Here is a 17,525-nt window from a genome sequence, read left to right as displayed (position 1 = left end):
GATTATTACATTTATGTAAACATATACTGTTGACAAACAAATAGAAAAACAAAAACATCAGTGGATACTCAGAGTCCTAGAGCAAGGATGCCCTGGGCCCTTCCTGGGTCTGCAGAAATCTTTAGTGCCTGAGATCTGATTCCCATTCCTTGGCATCTCTGACATAGAATACAGTCTTCTGGAGGTCTGCAGGCCCATTTCTATGTTGCCACAGGTGGAAAACATGGTTAGATCAGATTTCTGTTGCTGCAGCCCCACAGTATTTCCTAGGAAGTGATTTTTTTGAGGTCAACTCTTGGGAGTGTGGATGGATGGGGCTGAGCCACTCCTCTGGCTTTGTCACCTCTTATAAAGCTTCCAAAAGAAAGTGATGATATACGCCTTATTAATAATATATCTTATTAAAAGATGTGCACATGTCTTTCAGATATGTGGGATCATATATTAACACACTAAAAGGTGACAGAAATTTCAGGAATCACTAAAGCTAGTGATTCTGAGTGACAGTGTCTGACATTTACTAACAGAACAGAGTGGAGTCAGAGAATGGCTCTATTCAGAAAGCCAACCTTCTCCTGTTATTAAAAAAAAGTCTTTATTGATAAATTGATTGATTAATAAATTCTGACTCTCAATACTTTCATCCTTGAGTTCAGAAAAACAACAGATCAGTTAGTTTAAACAGGTTAGATAACGGAGATTAGAAGACAGGTTGCATATAGATCTCTCCAGTTACAAAAGACAATTTCAAGCACATGGCTTGAATTGTGTCCTGGTAATGATTTATCTTTTAACTACACATTGAGAGAACACGAGTTATTGCTATAACTGACCCTTGACTGGGCAGTTCAGGACTGACCACTCTAAGCTTTTTGGTTTACCAGAGAACTAAATATCTTGCAAAAGTAGTGACACTCAAGTGATGTCTTTGACTAATTTTTCAAATGCAAATTTGCTAGTGGTCAACTTGTAAAAAAAAAAGTCAGAATACAACATAAATCAGTGGAACAGGGATGGGGGATTAGGATTAATGTGTTCTATCTGCTTAAAAAATACTAAGCTCAGGCATCAGGGTTAATAAACAGGGCCAATTTGGTGACAGTCACCTATGGAATAGTATCTCTAAGATAATTCTTAGAAGCACTGGTTTAAAAACTTATGATCATAGGAAATATTGCATGTCTATTTACCTCACAAGATTTCTGCAAATGTTAAAACTCGGATTTTCATTATTTGGACTTATTGGCCTCATTGACTTTAAAATATCTGATCAGTCACCTAAATCTGAAAAAGACCTAGAAGAAGAATCTCTAGCCAATAGCCCAGTGTTATTCCTGTCCTAGGGTGCCAGGATATTGGCGCCTCAGGTGGATTTCTCTCAAGAGAGATCCATGTATGTGAACCTCCTCTTCAGAAGAGGTGGTCTCCTTTTCTCTCTCCCCCTCAAACTATCAGCCACCTCACACCACTCTGCTTGACGTTCCTTCTACCTGGGCCAGACTGCTCTCAACAAACTGTGGGGCTGGGTCACTTGAACTAACAATTTCCACAAAAGAGTAAATTTTAGGTACAAGTATTTCATTACTAATAATCGCCACATACTATATTATTTCGTAAATTCAGGGACAAGGTTAAATTTTGCTGCAGTAATCAGTAATTTCTTACTAGCTTTTGGGTTCTACAGAACAGGACTGGCCCTGCCGGAAGCTGTATAATCTACGGAGTCTAGGTTAGTGGTGTTTTTGCAGAGCTCAAGTATGATTCCCAGGATCAGAGTAAGAACAGACCTTCCACAAATCCAAGGCCCACACTTAACGATGACAGACAAGCCATGCCTTCCTTTTAAATTTATACTTAATTTCTTCAGCTTCCTCGATCACCTCCCACTGATCACTACCCACAAGGTGGCTCCCACGCTGATGACAGTTCTTTAAGATGAACCAGGAAAGGCATTACTGACATACCAACACTAAAATTAACTTATCAGGTAGATGCTGAGCCAAAGTTTAATGAAAATGTAAAGTAACTTCAGTTAGTAACCCAATAGTTCAACTTACTCATCTCCCTGGGGAACCACCTGCATAAGCCCTCCCTGTGGGGGCCACCTGAATCCCATCCCATGGGGATGAACTGGAGTTGTTTAATGGTAGAATCTTCTGATTGGTGACACCTGCCCTGAAGCATTTTTAAGGTAAACTTTTCCAAGTTTTATGGCACAGAATTCTAGATCCGAACTGGGTTAATGATTCAACAAACTCAGAGTTCTTTTGGAGGAAAGTTGTGCTTGTACCTGTGGTTTAATCATCAAGGTTATCTTTATGCAGAAGTAAAATGGATTTCAGCCTGGGACTGAATCACCAATGGAAATTTTCCTTCTAAGTTTTCACAACAGATTGTGAGCTCTGCCCACAGCATGTCTGACCCGAGAAGCACATGGCTGTCCCCAAGTCAACAACAGTGCACATCAGGTGTCAAAAATCCCAAGAGGAATATGATGCAGCACCTGGATTTTCCTACAAATCCCCTTAAAAGCCAACCAGCCAATGAAATCAAAACAGCACTTGGCTTTCGTCAGCAACTTCTTTATATACCTTATTTCTCCGTACATTTATTTCTCTCACCTGGGTTTCACATCTGTTGGGATTTCTTTCTTAATATTTAAAAGTTTTTTGCTTTTTTGCTTCACTTGAGACATTTCACTTTCATGTTTTTCAGGCATGGCTTGTTTTCCCTTTTGCTTTTCTGTATCCTGTAAAAAATGGACACTTAATTGCTGAAAAGAATTAATAAAATCACTGAAATTAGTTCCATTTTAAGATATAGACACAAAATCAAAGATGTAACAAATATATACATCATATATGTAAAAACAACAAACTCCTTCTTCAAATCTATCTTCACTGTTGTTCTCTCAATTTTTTGGCCTTCTTTAATTTGTCTTGGCTGGGTGCAGTGGCTCATGCCTGTAATCCCAGCACTTTGGGAGGCTGAGGCAGGCAGATTGCCTGAGCTCAGGAGTTCAAGACCAGTTTGGGGAACATGGTAAAACCCTGTCTCTACTAAAAATACAAAAAATTAGCTGGGCATGGTGGCACATGTCTGTAATCCCAGCTACCTGGGAGGCTGAGGCATTAGAATCGCCTGAACCTGGAAGGTGAAGGTTGCAGTGAGCCAAGATCGTGCCACTGCACTCCAGCCTGGGCAATAGAGTGAGACTCTGTCTCAAAAATAAAAATAAAAATAAAAAACACAAAATAAATACAATTTGTCTTGACTATGTTTTGGTGAGTCGGAGTTATAAAGAATGTTATTTTAATTTATACTCATATCCTTACTGGGGGTGGTGGTGGCAGTGGCAGGGGCAAATTGGTAGCTTCTTTTCAGGCACTGGGGAGTAAAACACTGTATTTCCTTCTAAGAAAAGTTCATTAGAGACTTCAGTGTAAAGTCAAACACTCTAGCCACACACCCTATCCTGAGCACAACTCTCAGGACAATAGAGCAGAGCTAGCAGCACGCAGGGGCCGTACCCACTCCCCTGTGACTGTGACAGGATTCCGGTTAGTTCGATTCTAAGCTAACAGCTGCTCCACCAATGGGAGGGGCTATTCATCTACTTCATCCACACACATTTATGGGTCACCCGCTTTGTGCCAGGCCATGGGGTTACCAACAGGGCCCAGTTTCTCTCCCTAAGGATGGTGAAGTCTAGCAGGAGGGAGACACATGACAGAGGCCAAGATGGACCTCTGCTGCAGATGTTATTGGCCACTGCAGCAGCACAGAAGGGCTGTCCTGCTTGCTTGAATGTGGAATCTGGACTGAGTGGCCACACCCAAGATGCATCTTAAAGCTGTGCTACTCACCCGGCCAAGCCAGGACCAGGAAAATACAGAACTTCCCTATGTATTTCTGTGGCAATCTGACATTGCTGCAGCAACCAAGTGTGAGATCAGTGGACCTGTCTCCTGAACAGGGTATATATCCACTCATGTATTGTGTGTGTGTGTGTGTGTCTGGAGGGTTTTTTTTTTTTTGAGACAAGGTCTCACTCTGTCACCCCTGGGCTCAAGTGATCCTCTTGCCTCAGCCTCTTGAGTAGCTGGGACTATAGGTGCATGCTACCTCCCCCAGCTAATTCTTGTATTTTTTTGTAGAAACAGGGTTTCACCATGTTGTCCAGGTTGCACTCAGGTATTGCTGAACTCACCTGGGGAGCTGCATGTGGAGTGGGCTGTGAACTAAATGTAACCTGGTTCTCTGCCCCAGACAATCTGTGAAATACCATGTTCAAGGAAGCTCTGGCAGGACAGATGCGGAAGGACATACTCAGCGAAGGGGGACAGTGATGACTGTGAGGAGAGCTATAAGCATTGGTGAATCAGGTTCGACCCAAGAGCTTTACAATTTATGATTATTAAGACAGCTGGGATTTTAATAGGTCACACCAGGTGAATCTATTTAACTGTCAAGAGTAAATAACCAGAGTTAGAGCTAAAACATCTCCCTGGCTCACACATCGTTTGAAACTATTTTGAGTTATTCATGAAGTCTTTCTTGAATACTTGACCCATCAGGTACTTTGTAAACCATGAATTTTTCGAAGACAAGGACGTGGTCTTTTTGTCCACTGTTGTTGCCTAGGCACCTAGCACATGGCCTGGCACATGGGTGCTCAATTCCTATGTGTTGACTGAATGAGTAGAACAGAATTGGAAAAGACATGCAAGAGAAAATGACCTATCCAAGTTGTGATTTAGTTGGGAAGAAAATACACATAACTGACAAACTGAGGTCAGTTGCAGAGAAATAAAAGCACATGGCCTCTATGCAGATTGCTGACCAGGAGGAATGACAACTCGTTGGAGGGGACGGCGTAGTAACCAGACAAGGAGGCCTCATGAAGAATGTGAGTTCTGAGCTGGAAGGAGCTGGGACACACCAAAGGGAATGAACAACAGGGAGCTAAGAATGACACCAGTGGATGAGCACAGAACACTGGCCGCTGGGGGCTGCTGGAGAGGGGGCTGTAAGGGGGTGAGCAGGAAGAGGCCAGCAGATGGGAAGGGAAGTGGGAGAAGGTTGTGCAGAAAGCCTGTGCTGAAAATGCCTTCCAAACGCTGATGCGCAGGGTTCAAACTGCTGGAATTTCACTCAAACATTAGCAGAAGGCTTTCTGCTTCTCTGAAGTAACTGGTTAAAGCACTATGAAGTACAGAGCTCCAGCACTAGTTAGGAGTTGGGTGAGGGGTAGACAGAGCACCATAGCAAACAGTGAGAAACTGCAAAAGGGAAAACAGCTGAGTTGAAAGTAAGTTACATGTAAATTTCATTTTAAACATTAATGCATGTGAATGACACAGCTGGAAATCTGTATGAAGTGATTCCTTGGTTACTAGACTAAAACTGTAAAAGAAATTCTGTCCTACAACATTAAAGGCTATATTAGGATGAGTTTAGATTTGAAATCTATTTACCTAAAAATAAAAACACCAGAGTGGAATTATTACCCTTTCTTGCACACTCCATGCTACTCACAGTAGTAGTAATCTAACCCCTTCACTAAGGCCCACTGGACCAGACACTCTGCACTGCTCTTCCTGCTATGGTAACATCCCTGGGAGCTGAGGTCTCCAACAGGTGAGGCAGCTTCTTGATGTGCTGATGTGTCCTGGGCTGGGCTGGGCTGGGCTCCCCGTCCCAGAGGACCACTAATGCCTGGGGTCTTTCCTGGGGCCACACTCCCTCCAGGGCGGTCACCACTCTACTGCTTGGGAGTAAGTTGCCACCAAAACCCTACTTCCAGCAGGTGCCAGGAACAACATGACAGGAAAAACACAACCTAATTAAAATGATAGAGTTCCTTCTCATTCTTTTGATCCTTAAAATCTGAAACAACTTTCATGAGGTAGGATAGTTACTATTCCAGATAGTCCCTAGCTTTCAAGCAGTGTTTCCAATTTCTAACCATTTTACCTTATTAACATGTTTTTATCTGTTCTTCCCTGGAGGATATTCATCCCCAGAGCCGTGACTGCTGTCTGCAGGGGAATGACTTTGGAGGCATGCCTTGCACATTAACCATTCCTCAGAAGTTGCTCATGTTAAATTTAAACATTAATTTTGTACTAAAACCAGAATCTATGAGATGAAATGTCTTGTGCGCTGCAGGAGACCTCTCCTTCTCCCTCGTATTTTGTTTCGTGAGATCAGCCCATACCTCCTTGAGGAGTGGTTCTGTGTCGGGGTTGGAGGTCTCTGTGGTGGTGGAGGAGCTGTCATCATCAGCCAAAGAGTCCTTCAGCTCGTCTTCCTGCGGCTTTCCCTTTCCCTTCTTCTCCTTTTCCTCTTGCTTCTTAGGTGGTTTCACCTTACGCTGAAGAGGTTTTCCTTTCCCTGAGGATAAAAATTAAAGTAAAATAACTTGATTTTTAAATAGCTAGCTTGGAAAACAAAGCAATTACAACTTTTTTTTGAAGAGGCTGGACTCTTTTCTGATTAAAAAAGGTTTATCTCTTCTCTAATCAAAGCTTTCCAAATCACATTTGACTTTGTGATGAGAATAATTTTAAAAATCAACTGTACTGAGATACAACTTATGTATAATAGAATACACCCATTTTAAGGGTACAGTTCAGTGAGTTTAGACAAAGTTGGCAGTTTTGACAAATCTGTATGTCTGTCTCAGAATGTTCTTATATTCTTCAAAGGGTGATGGAGCTTTGAAAAGTTACAGAAGTGAAAACCAGAGATCCTCTGGGAGATGGAAGCCTGATGGTGACACGTGCTTCTCCTGAGGGGTGCCGAGAGTCCCAGCAGTGTAGCCATAATGTCTGGGTCCAAACGCTGGCAGCTTTCTACAAACTAGCTGCCTGATGGTGGCCTTTCATCTGTATGATGGAGAGACAAGACCATACATACAGGGCTGTACTGAGGAATTACATAATCCATGCGAAGAGTGACTAGCACATGAGTACTATGTAATGTTGTATATATGTGGACAGAGAGTAAAATGGAGATGTAGAAAGCCGATTACTTAAAAAAATCTGGATGCTATCAAGACAAATGCGAACCAACTGGAACATATTTCCCTGCAGTGTTCTGTGTGCTGAAAACAGTAGCGAACAACATAATCCCTGCCCTCATGGAGCTTACAATTCAGCAGGACTAGACAGAGGCAGAGAAAGACCTGGACTCTAGTCCCTCAGATTGTGCCTGCAAAATCACCTGGCGGGCAGGCAAGTGCAAGCTGAAGAAGCCACACAAGCCACATTTTAACCCAGTCTGTGTCATAATTTCTTTTATTTTTCTTTTATTTTTTTAATTGCATTTTAGGTTTTGGGGTACATGTGAAGAACATGCAAGATTGTTGCATAGGTACACACATGGCAGTGTGATGTGCTGCCTTCCTCCCCATCACCTATATCTGGCATTTCTCCCCATGCTATCTCTCCCCAACTCCCCACCCCCCGCTGTCCCTCCCCTGTAGGGGGAACCCCTACAGACCCCAGTGTGTGATGCTCCCCTCCCTATGTCCATGTGTTCTCATTGTTCAACACCCACCTATGAGTGAAAACATGCAGTGTCTGATTTTCTGTTCTTGTGTCAGTTTGCTGTGAATGATGGTTTCCAGGTTCATCCATGTCCCTACAAAGGACACGAACGCATCATTTTCGATGGCTGCATAGTATTCCATGGTATATATGTGCCACATTTTCCCTGTCCAGTCTGTCATCAATGGGCATTTGGGTTGGTTCCAGTCTTTGCTATTGTAAACAGTCCTGTAATGAACATTCGTGTGCATGTGTCCTTATAGTAGAATGATTTATAATCCTTTGGATATATACCCAGTAATGGGATTGCTGGGTCAAATGGAATTTCTATGTCTAGGTCCTTGAGGGATCACCACACTGTCTTCCACAGTGGTTGAACTAATTTACACTCCCACCAACAGTGTAACAGTGTTCCTATTTCTCCACATCCTCTCCAGCATCTGTTGTCTACAGATTTTTTAATGATCGCCATTCTAACTGGCTTGAGGTGGTATCTCAATGTAGTTTTTATTCGCATTTCTCTAATGATGTGTCATAATTTCTAATACATCTTTCGATAATAGTTACTTAATAGAACTTAATTAAAACTCCAATGTTTTATGCTTTATCCCAGAGAATGCCACCACTAATGGGTGCCAGAGACTCAAACCTCAGTGTTTAAAACAGGCTGGCAAACTATGGCCCATGGGTCAAATCCGGCCTGCAGTCTGTTTTGTACAGCTTGTGAGCTAAGAATGATTTTACATTTTTGAAGTGATTGAAAAAAAGATACAATGAATAGGTAACAGAGATAGTTTGTGGCCCATAAAGCTTCAAACATTTACTACCTGCCCCTTTACAGAAAAAGTTTGCTGAGCCTGAGCTAGAAAAAGAATAAGTAAATCTCTGAGTGATTTCCAGGAATATCATTTCATCATTTATTGCACACTGATTTGAAGAAGTGTTAAATTTGAAACTGTAACTGAAATAGTAACTCTCAAAATTGAAGAGGCATCTCATTTCAAGCACAGGACTGATAAGCTGGTTTAATTATAATTGTGCCACTGTGCTCCAGCCTGGACAAAAGAGCAAGACCCTACCTCAAACCAAACCAAACCAGACCAGAACAAACCAAACCAAACCAAACCAAACCAAACCAGGCCCCTGACCTACATCAAGGAGCCAGAGCTTCTCCCCACCACTGCAGTTGGGAAGGGGAGTGTCCTGCTTTGCTCCATGAGCTCTGGGGTTTCGTACATTCTGAGAGTTCAACAGCCCATGGTGAGAATACCTCAAAATTTCCCATACAACCAAGATCATCAGTTCCTCATACAATAAACTTCTTATATGCAATTATACAATTTTATCATGCTTAGGTTCACTGGGTAAGGGACAGTAAATCTGTATAAATAATCTATATTTACAATAACCTGAAACTTCCATAACAAATACAAAATGGCTGGAAATGAATTTTCTTTTTTCTTTTTTTTTTTTTGAGATGGCGTCTTGCTCTGTAGCTCAGGCTGGAGTGCAGTGGTACGATCTTGGCTTACTGCAACCTCCACCTCCCTGGTCCCAGTTCAAGCAATTCTCCTACCTCAGCCTCCCAGGTACCTGGGATTATAGGCACAAGCTACCATGTCCAGCTAATTTTTGTATTTTTTTTTTAGTAGAGATGGGGTTTTGCCATGTTGGCCAGTCTGGTCTTGAACTCCTGACCTCGTGATCTACCTGCCTTGGCCTCCCAAAGTGCTGGGATTACAGGTGTGAGCCACCCTGCCCAGCCTGAATTTTCAAAAACTAAACTCAAAATGTGAAGCTATAAATAGACAAATAAAGGAGAAAAAATTACCTAACAGACCAATAGTTAAACTGAAAACCAGAGTAACAAAAGGTTAATTTGGCTCATGCCTATAATCCCAGCACTCTGGGGGGCTGAGGTGGGCAGATCACTTGACGTCAGGAGTTGGAGACCAGCCTGGCCAATATGATGAAACCCTATCTCTACTAAAAATACAAAAATTATACAGGTGTGGTGGCGTGTGCCCCTAATCCCAGCCACTCAGTAGGCTGAGGCAGGAGGATCTCTTGAGCCTAGGAGTTTGAGGTTATAGAGAGTTATGATTGCACCACTGCACTTCATCCTGGGTAACAGAGTGAGACCTTTTCTTAATAAATAAATAAATACCCACAGCCAATATCCTACTGAATAGGCAAAAAACTGGAAGCATTCCCTTTGAAATCTGGCACTAGACAAGGATGCCCTCTCTCACCACTCCTATTCAATGTAGTATTGGAAGTTCTAGCCAGAGCAATCAGGCAAGAAAAAGAAATAAAGGGTATTCAGTTAGGAAAGGGGGAAGTTAAATTGTGTCTATTTGCAGGTGACATGATTGTATATTTAGAAGACCCCATTGTCTCAGCCCAAAATCTCCTGAAGCTGATAAGCAACTTCAGCAAAGTCTCAGGACACAAAATCAATGTACAAAAATCACAAGCATTCCTATGCACCAATAACAGACTTAAAGAGAGCCAAATCAAGAACGAACTGTCATTCACAATTGCTACAAAGAGAATAAAATACCTAGGAATATAAGTAACAAATAATGTAAAGGACATCTTAAAGGAGAACTACAAACCACTGCTCAACGAAATAAGAGGACACGAACAGATGGAGAAACATTCCATGCTCATGGTTAAGAAGAATCAATATTGTAAAAATGGCCATACTGCCCAAAGTAATTGACAGATTCAATGCTATCGCCATCAAGCTACCAGTGACCTTCTTCACAGAACTGGAAGAAATCACCTTAAACTTCATATGGAACCAAAAGAGAGACTGCATAGCCAAGTCAATTTTAAGCAAAAAGAATGAGCTGGAGGCACCACACTACCTGACTTCAAACTATACTACAAAGCTACAGTAATCAAAACAGCCTGGTACTGGTACCAAAACAGAGATATAGACCAATGGAACAGAACAGAGGCCTCAGAGGCAACGCCACACAACTACAACCATCTGATCTTTGACAAACCTGACAAAAACAAGCAATGGGGAAAAGATTCCCTGTTTAATAAATGGTGTTGGGAAAACTGGCTAGCCATGTACAGAAAGCAGAAACCGGACCCCTTCCTGACACCTTACACTAAAATTAACTCCAGATGGATTAAAGACTTAAACATAAGACCTAATACCCTAAAAACCCTAGAAGAAAACCTACACAAAACCATTCAGAACATAGGCATAGGCAAGGACTTCATGACTAAAACACCAAAAGCATTGGCAACAAAAGCCAAAATAGACAAATGGGACCTAAACAAACTCCAGAGCTTCTGCACAGCAAAAGAAACAATCATTAGAGTGAATCGGCAACCAACAGAATGAGAAAAAATTTTTGCAATCTACCCATCTGACAAAGGGCTAATATCCAGAATCTACAAAGAACTAAAGCAGATTTACAAGAAAAAAACAAGCCCATTTAAAAGTGGACGAAGGATATGAGCAGACACTTTACAAAGAAGACATATATGAGGCCAAGAAACATATGAAAAAATGCTCATCATTACTGGTCATTAGAGAAATGCAAATCAAAACTACACTGAGATACCATCTCACGCCAGTTAGAACGGTGATGATTAAAAAATCTGGAGACAACAGATGCTGGAGAGGATGTGGAGAAATAGGAACACTTTTACACTGTTGGTGGCAGCGTAAATTAGTTCAACCACTGAGGAAGACAGTGTGGCGATTACTCAAGAATCTAGAAATAGAAATTCCATTTGACCCAGCAATCCCATTACTGGGTATATAACCAAAGGACTACAGATTGTTCTATTATAAGGACACATGTACGCAAATGTTCATTGCAGCACTGTTTACAATAGCAAAGATCTGGAACCAACCCAAATGTCCACTGATGACAGACTGGACAGGGAAAATGTGGCACATATACACCATGGAATACTATGCAGCCATCGAAAACGATGTGTTCGTGTCCTTTGTAGGGACATGGATGAATCTGGAAACCATCATTCTCAGCAAACTGACATAAGAACAGAAAATCAAACACCATATGTTCTCACTTATAGGTGGGTGTTGAACAATGAGAACACATGGACACAGGGAGGGAAGCATCACACACTGGGGTCTGTTGGGGGGAACTAGGGGAGGGACAGTGAGAGGTGGGGAGTTGGGGAGGGATAAATAGGGGAGAAACGCCAGATATAGGTGAAGGGGAGGAAGGCAGCAAACCACATTGCCATGTATGTACCTATGCAACAATCTTGCATGTTCTTCACATGTACCCCCAAACCTAAAACGCAATAAAATACATATTAAAAAAATAATAAATAACCAACCAAACAAAAAATAATCCCCTGGTTTTTAGGTATAACTTCTATCCAGGTTTATCAGAGACCTATGTTGGGGGAATTGCTGGTGAATATGTAGTACCTCATTTACTATTTCTCTGTCCCCTGGGAATCTCAGGTGGCTAGATGGTATCATTTGGAGCAGAATTTGGGGAATTCTGAGTCACCTGGAAGAAATGATCTAAACAATGCAATTTTACCATCAATCAGAAACCTCAAATTCCTTTCTCACATACCTCCACTGCCACTCCGTGAGTCCAGGGTTTCCTCAAGTGTTGCCTGGCTGCCCACAATGGCCTTGTCTCCCTGCTGAGCATCATTTCCTGCCCCACTCGTTTTCTACATTGTCAATTAGCCCTGAATTCCTTTTGAAACATTTTTTAAAGCTTAGAAATGTTATCCCGTCCCTTATTTTCTACAGGATAAAGTACAAATTTGGACTCACCTACCTTACCAGTGTCTGCTCCAGCCTATCCCTAGCTCTTCCACATGCTTCACCCTCGACCTATCAGGGCCAGTCATTGTATAACATATACAATTATTATTTGCCAATTAAAAAAACAGAATTCAGAGGGGGGCTGTCCTCTCAAAGATGAATTAATGAACTCAATGCACAATGGAGGAGACAGGATGTCTCCCAGCCTTACGGGAACCACAGCTTAACTGGTGCATAATCAGTAATATAAATTAACCCATCCAAATAAAGATGGCACAAGCTGAATGGAGAAGTAGTTTAGAAAAACTCAGAAGTGTGTTTCCTTTGAAGTGATCAAGTGAGAAATATACCAAAGGTGAACCTGGTGGCAGAGAAGGCATTTCAGTAGGGCAACCAGGTTCGTCGGGTTCACACCACTGCCCGGATGAAGGGTCCCTGAGGCTGGTCACCCTGCCTGCCTGCTCCCACGATCTCCAAGCAGACTCCTCACCTACTGAGGTCATGCAATCCTTCAAGTCTGCCTCTGGACATGAAGCTCTTCTGCGACATTCTCCCTAAGATCGCCCCTTTCCAGGCTCCCAGCATGGACACCCTTGGCTCTATTCATCATATAGCCTAAGCACCTAAGGGCAGGGATCAGGCCTTACTGAAGTCTCCAGCCCCAGTGCCTTGTACAGTGCCCAGCATGTGGCAAGTGCTCAGTAGCATTGAGAGGCTGCACAAGTCAGTGTTTAGCCTTCTGAACAGTGAAATATACCAACGCTGTGACCTGCTCTGAGACTCACTAACCCAAGCCTAAATGCTTATCCCATCTCAAACCTTTATAAGTAACTTATCCTATCAATAAGTAGACTCTAATGCTCTTCTAGGATTAGTGGTCATGACCAATGAGTTTGGTTTTTGTAAGATTAGTACCTATCTGTGACTTTAGACTGCAATGCTTTTCTAGGATTAGGGTTATGACCACTGAGTTTGGTTTTTGTCAGATTAGTACCAGTCTGTGACTTTACAGTACAAATTTCTATGAATGACTTTTTTTTTTTTTTGAGATGGAGTCTTGCTCTGTTGACCAAGCTGGAGTGCAGTGGTGCAATCTTGGCTCAATGCAACTTCGGCCTCCAGGGTTAAAGCGATTCTCCTGCCTCAGTCCCCTGAGTAGCTGGGATTACAGGTGCGCACCACCAGGCCCGGCTAATTTTGCATTGTTATTATTTTTAATGGCGACAGGGTTTCACCATGTTGGTCAGGCTGGTTTTGAACTCCTGATCTCATGATCTGCCTGCTCGGCCTTCCAAAGTGCTGGAATTACAGGTGTAGCCACTGTGTCTGGCTTCTGTGAATGACTTTCTAATACCATTTCAGTCTCAACACTTAGTAGAGCCCAAGGTTTTCCCTAATTGGGAAACATAAATCTTGTAAAAAAAAATCTGGAGCCTTATGCTTTTGGGAAGATGGAGTAGATCTTTTCGTTGTTCTTCCTGCCTCTGAAAGGCAGACAGAAGGTGACAGACTGGAGGGACACTGGGGTCTAAGGAAAGGCATGATGGTAAGATTCCCCGGTTTTCTCTTTGCCACCCACATCCACCCAGAAACACCAACGTGCACACATAAACAAAGCCTTGATGAAAGCCAGCTCTCTTTAGTGAAAGGTGCAGGAAAGGGGCAGTCTAGCAAGACAAGGGCTCCAGCCCAACAGCACGGTAAGAACAGGGGTGCCATCTCTGCCCATGTCAATAAAGGTTAAAGTGGGAGACAAGACTTCCACCCTTGCAAGGCTGTAACCAGACATCCCAGCATGCTGACGACAGTGCTGTCAGGGATGGCTAAGCAGGGAGCTGAGCCTTTCACCCAGCCAGTCAGTAAGGAACACCCCCTCCTGGCCAGGCATTTAAGGAGCCAACTCTCCCCTCCCTTTGCCACTGAGGTGGTGACAGAGGAGGCCTAGTGGACAGTAAGGACTTCTACCACTGCCCAGTGGGGTCAGCAGAGACAACATGGGAACCAGAACTGCCAGCCCTACCCAGCAGTAATGAGGAGCCTCCCTGCCTTTTGGTGTTAACAGAGGACAGCAGAAAACCAGGACTTCTAACTCCACCTGGCAATGAAAAGGTGGTACAACCCCTTCCTCTTCCTCTGCCAGAGTAGTCAGAGAAAGCCAGCTAAAACAGAAGGTTTAGGTAAGATACAGTCTCAGAACGTTAACACTCAAATGATCCAGGTTTCAACCTACAGCCACTCTCCATAACTAGAATCATAAACTTTTCAAACTAAATGAAAACACAAACAAAACAATAAACAGATGCCAACACCATGATGAGAGAGATGCTGGAATTATCTGACAAAGCCATCATAAAAACGCTTGTTCAATGAGCAATTATGAACATGCTTAAAACGACTGAAAAAAACAAAGCCTCAGCAAAGAAATATAAGCTATAAAGAAGAACAAAATGGAAATTTTAGAACTGAAAAATCTCAACAGTAGAACAGAGGAGACAGGAAATAATCAGTAAACAAATATAGACAATTAGAAATCATGAGAGAAAATGGACCTCCCCTCAAAAAACAACAACAACAACAACAACAACAACAACAACAAAACCGAGCTTCAGGGACCTGTGTGATTGTAACAAAAGATCTAACGTGTGCATGATGAAACTCTCAGAAGGAAAGCAGAGAAAGTGAGGACTGAAGAAGTACATAAAGAAGCAATGGGTGAAAACTTCCTAAATTTAGTGAGACTAAGCCTATAGATTAAAAAAAAAAAAAAAGAAAAAAAAAAAAAAAAAGAGCAAACCTCAAAATGGGGTGTACAGAAAGGGGAGTCAAACTTGTGAAAACTAAAGACAAAAAACTTTTGATATTAGCCAGAGAAAATGACACATTACCTAGGGGGAAAATACAATTAGAATGACAGATTTCTCATTAGAAACCATGGAGACTAAAAGGAAGCATTTTTCAAGTACTCAAAGAAAACAAGTGTCATTCCAGAATCTTATACTCAAATGTAAATATCCCTCAGGAATACTCGGACATTCTCAGATGAAAGAAAACTCAGAGAATTCATATCCAACAGACCTACCCTTAGAAAACTGCTGAAGGAAGTTATCAAAACAGAAATGAAATGATGAAAGAAGGAACCTTGGAGAATTAGGAAAAAAATATAAATAAAACAAGATTTCCTTCATATCTTGAGTTTTCTAAATTATGTTTGATGATTGATGCAAAACTTCAAACACTATCTGATTTGGTTCTAAATGTATGTAAAGGTAATATTTAAGACAACTGGTGGAAGGCAAAGAAACAAAGGGAGATAAGGTTTCTATAGTTCACTTGAAATGGTAAAATGATGACCCTAGAACCATGATAAGTTATGCACATATAATGTATACCTAGACCAACCACTAAAAAAGCTATCTGAAGTGATACACTCAAAAATGCTACAGATAAATCACAACAGAATTCTAAAAAATATACAAGTAACCCACAAGAATACAGGAAAAATAGAGAAAACAAAATAAAAATCAAATGGCAGATTTAAGTCCTAACATATCAATAAGTACATTAAAATAGATGGTCTAATCACATAATTAAAAAGAAAGAGACTGGCAGACTGGATTAAAACTCATGACCTAATTACATGTTGTCTAAAAAAATTTACTTCAAATATAATGACATAGGCAGGCTGAAGTAAAAGGATGGAAAAAAAAATCATGGGAACATTAATTAAAGGAAAGCGGGAATGGCTATATTAATATTAGATATACTTGAGAGGAAAGAAAATTACTAGAAACAAAGAAGAACATTTTATCATATAATGATAAAAAGGTCAATACACCAAGAAATTATAGCAATTTTAAATGTAAATGCATCAAACAAAAGTACTACAAACTACATAAAGCAGAAACATTTAAAAGAGAAATCTACAATGACATTTGGAGATATCAACAACCTTCTCTCAACAGTAGAACAACTAGACAGAAAATCAGAAAGGAAATGAAAGAACTTAACACTATTATCAATCAACATACTCTAATGGACATTTATAAACTAGTCCACACAAAACAGGAGAACATACATTCTTTTCAAGTGCCCATGGATCATATGTCAAGACAGACCACATCCTGGGCCGTAAAACAAACCTCAACACATTTAAAAGAAGTGAAATAATTTGGAATGTATTCTCCAGCTATAGTGGATTCAAAGTAGAAAGCAACAGCAAAAAGATAGGAAACTCTCCAATCTTGGAAGACTGAAAAGTAAGCAATACACTTCTAAATTATTCATGGGTCACCGAAAGTCTCAAAAGAAAAAAAAAATGGAATGGAATGAAATTGAAAGTTCCATATATCAAAATTTGTGGGACATCAATAAAGCAGGCCTAAGAAGGAAATTTATAGCACTAAAAGCACACATGAAAAGGGGGGAAAAGTCTTGTATTAACAATTTAAGCTCCCACCTCATGTACCTAAAAAAAGAGCAGAAAAATAAACCTAAGTAAACAGGGGGAGGATAATAATAAAGATAAGAACAGAAGGCACTGTGACTGAATCAGAGAAGCAATGAAGAAAAATGAGTGAAACACAGAGCTATTCTTTGAACAGATCAATAAAACTGACAAACCTAGCAAGACTGACAAAAAGCCCCCAAACAAATAAACAACCAACCAAAAAAAAAAAAAAAAGACACAAATTACCAATAACAGAAATGAAACAGGATATTCCCACAGACCCTATGGACATCATATGATGGTAAGGGAATATTGCAAACAACTCTTCACATAAATGTGATAACTTAGATGAAATGATGGACCACTTGATTGAAAAACACAATTATCGAAACTCACCAAATACAAAACAGATGATGTGAGCAGCCCTGTAACTATCAGGAAGTGAGTTAAAAATTAACAACTTGCCCCCACTTTAAGTCAAAGTGAACTCCAAACTAGTTTCACGCTTCATATAAAAATGAACTCAAAATGAATCGTGGACTACAGAAGGATAAAAAGACACACTATGGACAAGTAAAAAATATTTGCAAACCACATAGCTGACATCTAGAATATGTAAATGACTCTCAAAATCAATAGTAAAAAACCCCCAGACAATCCAATTTTAAAAATGGGCAAAAGACATGAAGAAGATATTTTACCAAGGAAAACATACAGATTGCAAATAAGCACATGAAAA

General features: G+C 41.0%; 1 protein-coding gene across 6 annotated transcripts in view; it reads right to left on the bottom strand.

Moving 5' to 3' along the window:
- TMEM131 (transmembrane protein 131) overlaps window positions 1-17,525 on the bottom strand; it is a 238,590-nt gene that overhangs the window by 12,967 nt on the left and 208,098 nt on the right. For all 6 annotated transcript variants that reach the window (XR_001823702.2, XM_017524072.2, XM_017524074.2 and 3 more), the window contains 2 exons: window positions 6,221-6,396; window positions 2,622-2,749 (listed from right to left, as the gene is read on the bottom strand). Coding sequence is in view for 5 of the 6 variants with exons in the window: in XM_017524072.2 (XP_017379561.1) it covers window positions 2,622-2,749; window positions 6,221-6,396 (304 nt within the window). In the remaining variant the exon portion in view is untranslated. The remainder of the gene's footprint in view (window positions 1-2,621; window positions 2,750-6,220; window positions 6,397-17,525) is intronic.

This window comes from Cebus imitator, unplaced genomic scaffold (genome assembly GCF_001604975.1).
Source record: "Cebus imitator isolate Cc_AM_T3 unplaced genomic scaffold, Cebus_imitator-1.0 Scaffold31, whole genome shotgun sequence".
Classification (NCBI taxonomy): Eukaryota; Metazoa; Chordata; class Mammalia; order Primates; family Cebidae; genus Cebus; species Cebus imitator.
This window is presented reverse-complemented; position numbering and strand designations above follow the sequence as displayed.